This window comes from Bombus pyrosoma, linkage group LG15, assembly GCF_014825855.1.
Source record: "Bombus pyrosoma isolate SC7728 linkage group LG15, ASM1482585v1, whole genome shotgun sequence".
In the NCBI taxonomy this organism is placed as follows: Eukaryota; Metazoa; Arthropoda; class Insecta; order Hymenoptera; family Apidae; genus Bombus; species Bombus pyrosoma.
In genome coordinates, this window is record NC_057784.1 from 11196074 (window position 1) to 11212804 (window position 16731).

Here is a 16731-nt window from a genome sequence, read left to right on the forward strand (position 1 = left end):
GCATTAACATTGAAATGCATTTATATTTATCTCATACAAACGTAATAGTATTACTTCTGCGTAGGTGATCGGAAAAATTGACAAACGCATATATGCGTCCTTAGTCCACAGCGATGGCTTTCACCAGATGCATATATGCGTCCTTAGTCCACAGCGATGGCTTTCACCAGATGCATATATGCGTCCTTAGTCCACACCGATGACTTTCGCCAGACGCATATACGCATTCATAGCACTCTAAGGGTTAATTCTATAATATTGTAAAATTTTGAGATTAGTTCTGTCGTTAGTTGTAATCTTTCTTCCTGACTTCTACCGCAAAAAGGCATGATCTTTGTGTGGAATTTTTATTCTCTTGTTCATTGCAGATCGGGACAACCGGTTTGCTAACATCATCGACTACGAACCGCCCTCTAATCTCACGAAACCACAAATTGCGTCACGTTTCAGTATTCTAATTCAAAGGAATTCCATTTTAATCCATTCGAAGTATACTAGTATCAGATCGCGATCGCGACAGGGGTAAAACAACGTTATATTATAAAACTCGATAGCTGTTGTTGACATCAAAGGAAGGAACGTAGATTATTTGAAAATATATTGGAGTGCTTACGTGCTGCCTTGGTGACGGCCTTGATTTCCGGTTCCAGAGGCCTGATGACTTCCTCTACGGCCGCACCTGCTGGCGCTGATTTAACAGCTCGAGCCAAGGCTTGGCAAGCTGACCAAAGAATTTGAGCATTCGATGCACCCCTTTCTTCCTCCATGCGAGCTGAAACAGAAAGCGGTACAAAAAACATTATGAAATATAATCGAAATAAAAATAGAGTTACACATACGTGTATAGGGTAATGATATCTAGCGTCAGATACCGCATAAGCTTTTACACTTAGATTCCATTTCCTTAATCCTTAATCGTATTCATACATAATTATAATTATCCGCGACTCGATAATATAATTCTTTTCTCCTCCTTATCAAATTTTATTCTATAGAAATAAAGAAACGGAACGAGACAACGAAGAAAAATGGATTTTTACGTAAAAGGCGGTCGAATAGCCGCTTATCCGCCGCTTCTTACCCGTGGCTAGTCTTTCGGCTAACGGCTTAGCGTCAAAGATCGGAGGATCGCTTGGTTTCATCGTTAAACAATGCAGCATCAAAGAACCACGTTTCAACCAATTGAGTCGCTGAACAGCGGGCGAATGGAAGAAACATCGGAAAGAATTTACGAACTCGTCTCTCTCTGAAAACGCACGAACGTGCAGGATATGTACAGATATGTACGTATATCGTTTGAAGAGGCTAGGGAACGGATATTTCAGCTGAAAAGCGATGGATTAGATGTGCCTTTTAACGGAGCTTTTTAGTCGACAGTCTCTTTCAAATGTGTAATATCCTCTGAAGTATAATGTCTTGCTAAGTTATGCGCCGTGACAAGGAAGGGATCAAGATAGATATCGGGACGTGTTACGTCGCGTGAGATTGTCCGTGCGACGTACTGCTTTCTTCATACAACAAAGACACCCACTCCGAGTTTTCCTCCGTAATCACACAAGAACGAACTTCACTTGTTCTTCCAACTACAGAGCAGTCACTTCATCTCTATACTTGTTCTCACGACTGCAGAACAGTCAACTTGTGCTCTAGACGTCCACAGTAACATTCCAGTAACAGTCTAAGTCAGTTAACATCAACTCGAGTTAAAACACAGTTCAAGGAACAACAGGAGTCAGAAGTCAAGTCATCAGAATCTCCAAGTCGAATCGACGGAAGATACATCACAGTCGCCAACACGAAGCGAGTCTCAGGTCGTACTCATTCGTAGTTTGTCATTCCACTTACGTAACATTGTATCACATTGAAGTTGTTGGAGCGTTGAAAATATATATTAACCTGTTAATATCATCAATGTACCGTCAATGTATCATTATGTTATATTCATTCAACCACCCTTATTATCTGAACCGAAATAAGGAGTCGAACGATTCGTGGCGTCGATTAGTTAAATCGTAACGGAAATTTACGACTCCCGTTGGCGAGCTTCTTCGAGATGGTGTCTCCCCGTGAACGGTCGAAAGTTCAGGACGAGCACGCAGAAAGAAGCTTTTGCGGCGAGAAATATGCAGGAACATATCGTTATAAGTGGTTTCGATATTTTAAAATTGCAAACAATTGTAACATTCTTGGAAAATATTGCCTCATCCTAAAAATTTCCACCGTCTTTTTCTGTATCTGATTATCCTCCCACTAATTTCACTCTCTCGTTGCTGGTTTAATCACTACCGTGATTTAAACTCCACTTGTGCAACTCGTCAGACATACGTTTGGATGACATTCGAACACTCAATCTGTTCGTTCGTATCGTCGATTCGACTTTTAATTGAAGATTTTGCTTTCATTTTCTGCACGAGATTCTATATAATATCGATGTATCCGTAGAATTGGATCGTTTCCATTAATAGCCAAAGTAATGAAACTTGTATGTACACTTCACAAGTACATGCAACCTTGTAACACGTTTCATGTAAAAAAGAGAGATACATCCTGCTCCGGTTTCTCGATACAAATTTAGAAATCTTTTATCTCTATATCGTGCTACGAAACACCTTTTCTTTCTTCTAACGTACGATACATTATTTCATTTCATTTCATTTCTTTCAAAATGTTCGGCATTTTGGTAACAAGAGAAAAATTTATCGATAGATTAGCTTTCTTTGAAGAAAATCGACGACGTACGGATGTATGAATTAAAATGAACAAAGGAATATTCAAACATTATTTCTTCCGCTTATAGGACACCATGCGTCTCATGAGTCTCGCGAAATAAAGAATTACAAAACATCCGAAAATAGAGTAAGGAAAAGCCCCTTAATTCTTAAAACAACAAAGATTAGAAGAAACAGAAAATCGAGAGAGACCCATATATCGAAGAAAAAGATCTGAAGCCTTTAATGCTGTAAAAATTGAAAAATCCAAAGATCAGGCGAAAGAGAAATACTAAAATCGGTAAACCTTGAAAATGCAAAAAATCCAAAGTGAAAGTAAAAGAAAACTGGCAGAACGATTCCCTCGAAAAGCTATCGATCGACCGAAAATCCAATAAACAAAAGCCCCGCCCCCAACCCACCCCATCGGAACAATGTAAATTTTAGTTGAAACGAATTGGACGAGGAAGGGAAGGATCTAGAAGGATCGCGAGAATTCGATCGTCTGAATACCTGGAAGAGAGGAAGCCTCGAAAAGGTGGTAGTGTGTTGGAAGATGGAAGGGGTTGTGGCACTTTGCATGGAAACGGGGTTACTTGGACCAAATTATTCGGATTGACGCGTATAATAAATCACCGCAGCGGCACCACTTGATCCACATAGATCTCGTTTTTCTCGTGGCCGACATTACTGATATGCTTGACCGACAGAATATCATGCCGATTTGCACAATTTACAGTGCATCGATTACGAATTGCAATCGAACACGAGTTACAACGTGTTACAACGGGTTACAGGGCAGAGGCGCGACGAGTGTTTACGCAGTCACTGATTAAACTTGCATTACCGACAAGATTCGTCATGAATAGTCGCGCGTGTTAAGATAATAGCCGTAAGTCGAAATCGACCGAATATCGTTTGATCCTTTTGTTTCTTTGCGAAGTTTCTCGTTTCTATGTTGCGCAGAAGTAGGCATTTTTCAATCGCCATACTATGCGCGCATCCGTACAGAGATTAAAATGCCAAGAAAGAGATCTAACGTCACCGCGAATCAGTTTCGCGTTGATCTCCACGATACAGTAATCTTTGGAAACATGCAATCCCTCTCCATCTTTTCAAACCAGTCTGCCCTTCATGACGCTTTCGGATAAGCAAACTGCGGCTTGCGAGAGCGAGAGCGAGAGAGAGAGAGAGAGAGAGAGAGAGAGAGAAGATAATACCGCGACGTGCCGGCTCTAAGAATATCGAAGAACCTTTCTGAACGTAGCATTTATTCTTATTTACGTGTTCCGTTTTGCAATAGAGGACGATCATAAGAATCTAAAAAATGAAGTAAAAGACCGAGTAAACGGAGCTGCTCTTCGACGACATTGGAAAATAAAGAGAGAACTCGATATTGTTCGCTAGCCAGAAGTAAGATTTGAAAATTACCCAAGGCGTATTGCAGCTCCTTCATTTGAATTTCCGAGTTTTGTAAATACGCAAATACGTATTACGTAGATGGGTAGATTCTTCTGTTTTGCATCCGATTCACGTAATCAAAAAATGGCTAGTTGGGAAACTGCCGCGCAGTCTGTTCTTTAGGAAATATCAAAGTATTTAAAATATTTTTCTTCCTTTCGATATAAATCCGCATTACCAGTTACGTTAAGAAAATGCAGGAGACGCGAGGGTTAACAAAGTCTGTCACATGCTGTCGGCCTATCGGACATCGTCTAATCGATTTTCTAAATGTTTAACAAGAATATACACATGCTCCTTCTCCCTATATTATTTATACACATTAACGGTTTCGTACCTCAACCGCAACTCGCCCGTCAACGTGACGCGATCGTTCCACGGTAAAAGCAGCTATCTCGTTGCAGAATATAGAGGGAGACTGGAGGAGTCGGAAAACCCAAGTTAAATCGACAGAGAATGATTAAGCCCGACGAGCTATGGCCTGTCCATGTGACGTTTCACGCTTCGAAAAATTAGAAACTTTGACACGCTTCTCTCCCAATTATCGTTCTATTCTATCGTCATTCAACTTTTCTTGGAGAGGCCGTTTCTTTCCCGCTTTCTTTCTTCATTTCCTATCATATTTTCACCATAGATGTTTGCTTTCTAATAGTAATAACTTTTCTTTCCTTCTTCTTCCTATCACGAGTCTTAATTCTTTTGCATTCGCCCCTATTTCACGTTCCATCCGCCTATCCGTCTTCCCATTTAGCCGGATCGTTCCATCCTTCTTTCTGACGTTATTCTTTTGTTACTCTTGTTTCTACTACCCCTGTTTGTCAAGTTATTTTCGTCTGTTCCGTGTCTTCCACCCATCCAGTTTCCAGCGTGCTCTATACCGTTTCGTGTCCCCTATCTCCTTTCTTTTGTCCGTACGTTGCGTTGCAGCCTCAGGATCCTCTGTATCCGTTCCATTTCGCATTTCTCTCTCTCTGTCTGTCTATGTTTCCTTTGTATCCTGCTTTTCACGTCACTTTTCACCATTATACCATACCATTCGTCCACTCTTTTTCTTTATGTGACATCTCTCCTCTTTATTACCCTCACCACCATCACCGTCTACATTCTTGGCGCAAATCTTGATATCTCGATGATCGTTGCTCTGTTCTCTTCTTCTCCTTGTTCGCCCTTTTCCTTTTTTTATTTTCACTTTATCAGAGCTTTCTCTCCTTTCGCGTTCTTCGCCTTCACGGTTACATGTTCCTCATTATATTCTTCACTTTCTAACCCCCGATTGAAAACCTCGCGGTGAAATTTATAATCCATGATATCATCGTACATCAATTATATCAATTATATCGAGATACAAAAAATATGTATACCAGAGTAACAGACGTTTTATACGGGTGAAAGCTCCCTAAACAAATTTCAGCCGCAAAAAGGTTTTATATAGATATAGTAGCGTTATACTTAAATGCACGAATTTCTTCAAATTTCATATAATTGCAAGTTGCAATTAACCCATTCAATTAACTGACAACTGCGAGATCGACAGATATTCTTTCTTTCCATTTTCAAATTACTGCAAATGCCATTCTAGTACTACAACTGCAAGCAATAAAATTTGCCTGGCAGTGAATGGGTTAAAAGAAAACATAACGGCGAAAAATATACCAAGCGAAGCTCCATGAAACAACACTGCTTCGTAATTAAAATATTAAAAAATGTAAATCCAATAACGTAAATTGACCCTAAAGAGAAAGACGCTGCAAATAAAACACAATATAACATTAACCTTTAATGATTTACCTTTTCAAATAATTATCGTTAAACTCTCATTTTCATTCGTCTAATCTTTCATCTACGATCCGTCCCTTTATCCCCTTCTTTTCTTTAGTGTTCCAATATTTTGTTCTAACAATTCTTGCCCTACTCGCTTCTATATTTCATCCTCTGTTCCCATTTTACCCCATTCCCCCCTCCAATTCCCACCCCTCTATTCCTAAACGCGTGACCTTGTTTCGCTCTCAACGAAACGATCGACCAACGATGCAACAAAAGCGACAAGAGCGACAAAAACGACAAAAGCGGTAAAAGGACGGATTCCGAGCCGACCGAATCGATTTCCCGTCGATATGAACGCGCGTCGCTCTCTGTCGGGGCAAACGCAAATGAGCAAATTCATCGAGCGCGTAAACGGCCGTGCATTGAAAATAACCGCTACTCGTTCGATCGACATTCAGATATATATAATTGTACTACGGTCTCGAAACGTGCCACTGTCGTCACACGTATAACCGAATCTTAGTTTTGTGGAAAGTGCGCGCGTTACTTTTTACAATATTGCGTCCGGGACGCACACTTATAGGCAAAATTTAGCGATACCGACAGGTTTTTGCGAATATCTGGAAAACTGGGAAGGCCCAGGGATGGGGGTTGTACGTATAGGAGAATGTTTGTACAGAATCATGTCCCCGACAAAATATTAAAATATTACCGAAATCAGCGAGGTGAGCGAGACACCGATATTACATGTTTTGCATTCTGAGATTGGATAATAATATTGAATCATTTCACTTTAAAATTCGTAGAATTTAAAGAATTTTGAAGAATTTGTTCCGTTCCGTCTTAAAATTCGTTCCATAATTGCTATACGATACATATCATTAGAGAAAAAGATACGCATCCAATGTTTCATTTTTTTACGACAGTTTTCTACGCCTGATCAAATCTGAAAATAGCGATGATTTACCGTTAGATCTGTAATACGTAGATAACGAGAGTAATTTTTAGACAAAGCAATACAATTTTTATGATAATAAATATAATTTCTATAATAATAAATTTGCTCCTTTGTCATTTTCCTTCTACTGAAAAAAGTTGTTTCGAGCGATTTATCTTCGCGCCAGAGTGAATCGTCTGTTCCACGGTGACAGATTATCTCTCCTCTCACGGAACAAAAGAAGGGACTCGATTGGTTTGCGGCTCCTTCGAACAGTTCGAATCCGGGACTCGCCTCGATTAATCTTTACCGTATACACCAGCACCAGCAGCCTTCTCTACACACTCTTTAAATCATTCCTTTCCACTTGCCCCACCGACTATCATCGGCTACGAAATCGAATTGAACCGAACACAAAGAGAAGAAAGTGGAAACTTAAAATCACATGCTTTGAATTCTCCATAGAAAGAAAGCTGCTCCTGATCCTGTTGTGCGACTGAAGGAAATAGCTTTAACGAGTTACGAAATCCTCGTTTCCGTTTCTTTTACTATTCACGTTACGATGCTGTCTGTCGCTCTCTGACTCATATTTCATATTTCAAGCTCTGTTTACCTATTTTATTATTATGTATTATTAAATATCGTAAGAAAATGTAAATTTGCAACGCCTGGAACGACTGCCTGGCTGGCCTTCGTCACGATCCCTCGGCTGTGGGAAGAAGAAGCGTGTCAACACCGTCACGGTGCTATAGTGTAGCAGGCTGTAACGTTCTGCGACGATGATATGCCTAGTATATTGCAGTATTCTTTGTGAAATCAGACATCATAGCTTTCCTCCGCAGCAGCATCATCGTGACAGAAAAAGAGTTCCACAATGTACTTGAGCAGACCTCATCTTAACTTGTCAGTTTGCTGTTTAGTGCCGAAGCGTGCAGACGTGTGTCTAGTGCTCAGTGAAGTGCTAGTGAAGTTCACAATACAACACGTGACGCCCATCCGTCGAAAGTGAATCGAAACAGACATGACCAAGTGTTTTCTAAACTTACTAGTGAAAGATCCAACGCTCCTAATCTCTGATCCGAATCATAGCCTATCGACTAGTTATTTCAAATTGAATTAACTAGCTCGAAGATGGCCCAAATATCTCAATCAGGCTCTCTTGAGCAAAACTATAACTCTCCCTCCTCCGTGGCGAAAGTACAATATATCCCTTCTTTCAAACGACACTAACAACATAAAAAAGGGTAAGCTAGAAACAGTTAAAATAAACGCAAACACTAGTCAAAATAAACCGTCAACAAGCCATGTAACCACCTACAATAGATTCGCAATACTAGAATCTACAAACGACTTTATGGACGTAGCTGAAACACTAACTAACCAACATACCCAAAAAAATCCTCCTCCCCCACCTATCTTCATTGATGATGTCATCGATATTCAAACAATGATAAAGTCCATTGAGAAAGATATCAACAAAGAGGATTACAAACTAAAAATAAATAATAACCAAGTTAAAATTCTGCCGACTAACCCAGACTCCTATAGAAAACTAACAAAGTTACTAAAAACCTTGAACGCAAACTTCCACGCATATCAACTCAAACAAGAAAGACGTTTTCGTGTGGTACTACGCAACATCCACCACTCAGCTAACTTAGACGAACTGAAGTTCGAACTCCTAAAACATGGCCATGAAGCAATCAACATTAGCAACATAAGGCATAGAATCTCGAATAACCCGCTATCCTTATTTTTTATTGACTTAAAACAAAAGCCAAACAATAAACAAATTTACAATATTAATCGACTAATGAACTCAGTAGTAAAATTCGAGCCTCCTTTTATAAAAAAAAGAGATAGTGCAATGTAAAAGGTGCCAAAAGTACGGTCACATGCAGATATATTGCAGCCATAATTTTCACTACGTTAAACGCGCAGGTATTCATCCCATTGATCAGTGCACTAAATCGCCAGAAACCCCTGCGAAGTGCATCCTCTGTCAAGGAGAGCATTCTGTGAACTATAAAAGTTACTCAGCCTACAAGACCTTGTACAAAAATAAGTATCCTAAACCCAGAGTCAAGGAGATAACCAACCAAGTACTCAGTCCTCAAAAATTCTCTACTCCTTCAATCTCCTATGTCCAGGCAGTTCAAGGAAATCAAAACAATCCGAAAATCCATAGTGACCATTCTCAAAATAACCCAATTTCACAATTCCCAGTTCACAAAACACGGATAACTTCACTAGACTCGAAAAATTAATCGAGAAACAATCAGAACAAATTAATAACTTACTATCATTATTAACATTCTTCATGGATAAATTAATACGCCCCCAAGCAAAATAAAACCAATACGCATAGCTCTTTGGAATGCCAACGGTCTAGCTCAGCACAAATATGACCTAGAACTCATCTTAAAACAATAGCAAATCGACGTAATTCTCATATCTGAAACTCACTTCACCGACAAAAATTACCTGAAAATAAACGGTTATAACTTCTACCATACCCAACATCCCAGTGGAAAGGCTCACGGCGGCACCGGAATTATTATCAAAACCAACATTAAGTATTATGAGCTTCCATCGTTCCAGAAGGGCTATCTCCAAGCCACAAACATAGCGATAGAAGATTGCCATGGTACAATCACCACTTCAGCAGTATATTGTCTTCCTAGATACTCCATTTTTAAAGAAGACTTTGATAACTTCCTTGATGCTCTGGGCAATAGATTCATAGCTAAAGGAGACTATAATACCAAACATACCCAATGGGGCAGCAGACTTAGCACAGTAAGAGGCAAAAATCTCTTGAATAGCATAAACACCAACAGACTCAACTACCTCACCATAAACCCACATACTGGCCCACTGACATTAACAAAATACCTGATTTACTAGACTTCTTTATAACTAAAAATATCTCGCCAAGATATGTCCGAATCAACTCCTCGGCGGAACCCTCTTCAGATCATTCCCCCGTTATTGCAACAATTAACTCAACAATTATCGAAAATCCACCTAATGGCTTATTCATAACCAACTCACCAACTGGCAATTCTTTAGAGAAGTCTTTAATCATTCAACATCAGCCTTAATTTCCCTAAAAACAAATGAAGATATTGGAACAGCCACGGAATACTTTAACACCAGTATAACAAACGCTATCTGCTCTTCCACACATACTAAGAGTTCTATCAATAAACATGAATACCCCCATCACATATTTAAAAAAATCGCAGAAAAACGTAGACCTAGAAGAGTATGGCAAAGTCAGAACACCTGACGACAAACGCAAGCCAAATAACGCAATTAGGAATTTAACCAAAATCATTAAAAACTATAAAAATGACTGTTTCCAAAAATATCTTGCCAATCTGTGTCCTACAGCTGACTCCAACTACTCACTATGGAAGGCTTCCAGGAAACTCACACGTCCCCCGCAAATAATCCCTCCAATTCGCTGTCCGTAAGGTGGATGGGCGCGTAGCCCTATAGAAAAAGCCAACCGGTTTGCTAAACATCTATTTATTTAAACTTCATTCCTCCAATATTGCCGCGGGAATAACGGAATACCTGCACTCTCCCTTTCAAATTGAACTTTCCACTTCTCTAGAAGTTACTTTTGTTCAAACTAAAGAAAATCTTACCACACACCTACTACTCCATCCTAAAATCCTACCTAACCAATAGACAATTCATGGTTAAATACTTAGACGCCACAACCGCAACATTTCCAATAGAAGCTAGCATACCCCAAGGCAGTGTCCTCGGAACCCTGCTGTTCTCCATCTACACTGCCGATTTACCAACCTTAACAGAGATAACCACAGCGACATTTGCTCATGACACAGCGCTATTAGCATCCCACGCAGACCCGATAATTGCATCCTCCACTCTCCAGCGAGGTCTCGACTCCATGGAAAAGTGGTCCCACAAATGGGGCTTCAAAATTAATGAAAATAAATCCACACATGTAACCTTCGCGCTGCGAAAACAAACCTGCCCTCAGGTGACCATTAACAATATTACAATTCCTAACAAGGATTCAGTCAGATATCTGGGCATGACTCTGGACAGGAGATTGGCATGGAAACAAGGCATCACAGACAAATCGAAGCAACTCAAGGCTAAACTTGAAAAACTCTACTGGCTCATTGGCCGACGTTCCAACTTAAGCACGCAGAGAAAAATAATGCTATATAAAGCCATATTAAAACCTGTTTGGACCTATGGGATCCAACTATGGAGAACAGCGAGTAGTTCCAACATAGAAATTCTTCAACAATTCCAATCAAAAACACTAAGACCCTTAATAGATGCACCTTGATATGTTATCAACGAAACAATACATCGCGACCTCAAGATACCCACAGTCAAAGAAGAAATATACAAGTTCAAAAACAGATATAACACAAGAGTCAACAACCACCAAAAGCCACTAGTTACCCAACTACTTGACACGACGGATCAGATCCGCAGACTAAAAAGACAATACCCTCTAGATTGAAGCATTAGACTCAACTAGAATCAAACATACTATAATCTATTATAATCCAAGTTACAGTACCACGCCAAAAGAATTTACTTATAATTCTCAATGAGAATCGATTGTAAATAGTCTATCAAATAAAAAAAAAATTTTTTGTGAAATGTTCGACGAGATCGAAAACGGGCGAACGGAACCGACACTTTTATGCGTTTCCTATCCATCCCATTTATCCTTGAATAAACACGGCGATCGGGATCCGTCTATATCGATAATAGATTATATTCCGCCGAAATTCGCTTACATTATACGATATATATTTCTTTTTAATAGGAATATTTATTTTGCTCGTGTCATATGCGTTTATAGGAATAAGAAAAATATCGTACAGGTAGCACCAGCAACTCCGAGGCAAGAAATCGAGATGTATAGAGAATACAAGAATGCAGAAATTCAAATTACCAAATCTATCAAAATCGTGTGGGGAAGAAGGCATTCGATCGATTTTTAAGCGACTCTTAAACACGACGAATGCGCGGTAACTCTCAAATAACAGCTTGCAGCAAAAGAGAAGAGAAGAGAAGAGAAAAATAGAGTAGAATAGTGCCAATTATAATTGCGACACATGGTGCGTTAGTTAGGTGGTTGGACGAGGGTTGTAAAATCCATTTCTCCGCGTCCAGGTTTGCCACCGTCTGTTTATCGTTTTTTAACTGTCCAGGGAACTATGGAGCGCTCACTCCGCGCCGAAACTGGCCCGAAAACATTGCCATTATGCCGGCGCGGCATGGTACCGCGAATTTATTGTCAGTTGGTACAACGACTCGTTTGGAAACATTTTAGTCCCATATCAGGTTGCACGACAAATCTTTAAAATCACAGACATTCTTTGTAAAAAAAAATATACCTATTAATTCTATCTCTACCTAATTTCTAGAAATCTAATATCTAGAAGGCTTAGCCTATTGAGGAATTACGTAGCGCAAGGCGCAAACGGACGACTTTAAACGATGAAAACGAAAAATCCCTCCCGATAAGGAATGGGAAGATATTACTTCGTATTTCCAGTACGGATCAGGATCTACGAATTACGATACCGGAATATTACTCGTAACAGAGCGGTCCTTTTGAGTTCAGTCACGTAGATGCCGCGGCAACATTTTCATGCTCTGTTTCTTTCTGACCTGAGAAAGTTACAGCGGCAATAAGTAAAACAGATTTCCCAGAAACTGCTCCCCCAGGTAATTTAACTTGGTTAACGTTTATGTACTTTATTCGAGAAAAATCCGGCAGAAACAAAACCGAAGATGAAAGGACACCGGGGCCTTCCTTTGGAATTCTTAGGAAAATCCCCAATAGTTTAGTCTTTATGATTTAACCCGATTATAATTGTCCGAGATTTGTGATAGTGAGCTTGGGCTTGAAGTGACAACTAGTCGCTGAACGTAGCCGCGATCACAGAATGAACGTTTTTACTTAATAGAGATATAGAGTAATTGTATAGCTCTCCTTAAAAAGAAATAGTTGTAGCGGCACTCGACAGTAAACATTCCAACGGTTTTTGTCTCGTGGCTCGCCACACACAGACCCTATTCTTCGGGTAAGATGATTACCAGATATCGATGCATCTCCACAGTACATGTTCAGCTAGCCTGAGGACCTGCTATAAATCTTAGGATTTTGTTAACTTCAAAAGGACAAACAGTCTTTATCCTAACAGTCCCTAAATCTACCACCTACTACGGGAAGATACGGGAAATCTGCTTTTCTCACGAACGACGCTTCCCACTAGCAACTTTCTCTCAAGGGCAGTTAGCATCCTTTTCCAACGACCAACACAAAAATTCACCAATTAACAACGACGTTCACTTCCCTCACTTTCCGAACCAAAGCTTTCCTCGATGAATCCGATGATCTCGCGTTCTTAGACACACCCCATCATAGTTTTCCTCTGCAGCATCATCGTGACGGAAAGTCATTCTCTCGTAAGGTCGCATTAGCGAGTTACATAGCGTCTTTACGATCGGTTGATATTCTATTTTTTAACAAAAAGTTAGTTCAGTAATGCTCATACCGTAGACACGCAAGTCGAGTACAACTTGGACTTTGGAAGAAAGCGTATTTTGTCATCCCGTTGATCGCGGATCCGTTATTGAACCAAGGATCATTGTCATTAACTTCTCGAGTATCTAGTTACTTATCAGATTCTGTAATAATCATATTTGCACTAGTAAAGGTATCTCCTCTATTGTCTAACAACAATGTCTGATCCAAATGAAGATTCGTTTCACGGCCCTAACCCTAATCATAATGTGAACCCGACATATATATTGAATACATTGAGAATATATTGAGACATTGAATACAGATGGTATACAGAACAAACTTAATCTTCCTTAATATGATAATTAGTTGATGATTAGCCCGTCAAAGTCAAATTCAAAATCCAAATAAACAACATTTCATACGCATCGAACACCTACTTAATATTACTGTATTACTAATAGCAATTATTAGTTATTACTAATAATAACCATAATAATAGCCATATTACTATTAGAAAATATTATGAAAAACGTCTTTGAATGATGAATCATCTGAATCATAAGCATCTTGCATGTCTTACAAGCCTTGAATCTTGTAGAAATTTACAATCTTAACACGTTGACGTCGGCGCCGATATTCATGGTTTTCTCCGTGGAGTAGCGCTAGATCGCGTTAGACTGTTTGACACGACCGCAATTTTTCAACTTTGACCTCAATTTATAGCAAAATTACAAAAGCTATACGATTCCTGTTGGGTTCAATAAATTCCGTGGACTTCAATTAATACATTTGATATACAATAGTTTGTCAATATCAATTTGCATATATCTATAAATGTTAAGTAAAGCTGACGGGACCATCTTTGACCCTAACTAGATTACGTTAAATTTTTTAAATGGACTTACAAAAGGCCAGTATGTATGCTAGCTACTTTAAAAAATCATAGGTGTGTTATTGTTCAGGAGAATAACAGCAAATTAAAGCCAGACACTATTCTTTTTTATAATGATGCTAAAAAGGGGATTGATCTATCCGATCAGATGTCATCCTATTATAGTTGTTTACGAAGAACCATAAAATGGTATAAAAAAGTTGTAATGGAATTAATATGTAGGATTTGCCTCGTAAATGTGTTGTATGTACATAGAAAATGGAGTACTAAAAGTATTAAAATTTTAAAATTTTGCGAAGAAATTACGTATTATCTTTTAAATATGATAAATCCCCATAGAGAAGAAATGCCAGATGAAAATGTAGCACTGCCCAAAAAACATTCACATTTTCTGCATTCGTACCAAGGGCCCGCGAGCAAAACAAGACGGCGGTGTAAAGAATATTACAAACGTATTTGTAGAATAAAAGGTAGAGAGCATGCCTTGAAAAGAGCCAAAAAAGTAACAACATATTGTGATCGTTGTAAGGGCCAGCCGACACTTTGCCTAATTTATTTTAAAAAATTACATGAAGAAAGGAACTAATTACGTTAAGTTTTGTTACGTTGTTTTTACTATTGTATGTCTTACTTACTGATAATATTGAGATAAAATAATATAAACCTATTTTATACTACCTATTTTGTGAAATACATGCGAGACCCATCACCGCCCCTCGGAATAGACACGAGCGACCCGCCGATGGGTCTCGCCGTCTCACGGAACATACACGTGAGACCCGCTGACGAGTCTCGCCGGCATCAACGTGTTAATGAATATTTTCCTCCTTTTTAAACAATCTCACATTTATGTATGAATATAGCAGAAGGTTGATTCTCACGAATGTCCAAACTAAAAGTCCACACCAAGTTTAAAGGAAAGTTGAGAACTTTGCAAGTACGCGAACCTTATTAAGGTGTGAATTCGATTGGAAAATTATTACCTCGTGGAATAAAAACCAGCTTATCGAAAATTTTCATTTTTTCCTGTGAAAAATCTAATTTGCATACAGCTCTGGATATCGATACTTATCATAAATGTTCTTCCTTGGCAAGTTGAACATTTCAACACCCTATATCTAATTAAAATTCCACCAGAAAAATTTAACTTTATGTTTTTCAGTTCGCTAAACTGTTGTGACAATTTCTTCAAGTGTTGTGACAATATCTTTATATTGATCACAAGATAGCTTCAGTCATATCTCTTACATCTCATAAATTGTACAAGTACATACATATTTATCTTGTAGAGCAAAATGCCTGTGACCACAACATAAATTGTACATATAATATAATAATAAATAAATTATACATCATAATCATACATATAGGGAACGTAGCGCGTTTAATATAAACACATATACGTCTATAATTGTTCATATTCTCCAAATTAAGTTCAAAGAGGCACTCACCTTTCAGCGCAGCTTCCAAACCACGTAACCTTCCGACGATTGCAGCAAGCTGTGACTTATACTTTAACGAATCTTTTTCAGTTTGCTCGCTGAGTGCACGTTTCAACTTCCTATCCGCTTCCTGTTCCTTTATCGCAAGTGCGTCCTGAATGTGATCGGTGTGCACCTGCCCTTGCAGTTTCAGTTGCCGTCGTATCTCGTCCTCGAATCTTTTCTGCTCCTCCAGCAACTACGATCACCACGGCATAAAAAGATTAATCATTCTTCGATCTGTTTCCAACGATTTTCGTTTCTTATTGAACAATCCGTATCAATTTAGTCGTCCATTTATTTAGACATTTATCAAACTAAAATGGATAGAACGAGTCCTCAGCGAATACAATGGACCATCGAGCGCGTTTTCAGTCGAAGAGAAACGTCCCACGTACAGGTGAAATAAGAATAAAATGAAATAAAATAAAAATAAAAATGCGTGAAAAAGGAAAAACGAGAAGACGGAGCGGGGGTGGAGGGCGGAGGGCGGGAGATGGCGGGCAGCGAAAAAGTGGGAAATATGATTTCTGACACTCCGGCAGTGTTTCTCACACGTTGCGCCGTGAAAATTAAGTTAAACGGACGACCGACCACCCGCGTCAACCAGAAAGAAATTTGAAAAGGGCACAAGTTAAAAAAAAAATCGGTACCACAAATCGGGATCGAACAAATCCGCTGCATCGTTTTCTAATCTATTTCGAAAGATGAGAAACAGTCCGGTCCACGGCCATCTGCTGTGATAATTGCGCAGTGAAATGAAATCGAAAGAACCGTGCATATTTGAATAATTTGAAATGAACTTTATACAACCAATTCTAAACGTCCGAAGCAAAATGCGTTTTACTGCTCTTGGAACCTGAGTTTGTTTCGTAGGGTCGTAACGCTACAATAACCACGTAATTTCCCATTGTCTTCGAAACTTGCAGCTCTGAGTCCAGAGATAA

The 16731-nt window shown here is 39.1% G+C and overlaps 1 protein-coding gene across 14 annotated transcripts in view; it reads right to left on the bottom strand.

Annotated features, from left to right (window-relative positions):
* The window catches only part of LOC122575908 (MICOS complex subunit Mic60), an 88705-nt gene that overhangs the window by 64354 nt on the left and 7620 nt on the right, over positions 1-16731 (bottom strand). For all 14 annotated transcript variants that reach the window (XR_006319587.1, XR_006319586.1, XR_006319585.1 and 11 more), the window contains 2 exons: positions 15755-15983; positions 614-772 (listed from right to left, as the gene is read on the bottom strand). Coding sequence is in view for 10 of the 14 variants with exons in the window: in XM_043745405.1 (XP_043601340.1) it covers positions 614-772; positions 15755-15983 (388 nt within the window). In the remaining 4 variants the exon portion in view is untranslated. The remainder of the gene's footprint in view (positions 1-613; positions 773-15754; positions 15984-16731) is intronic.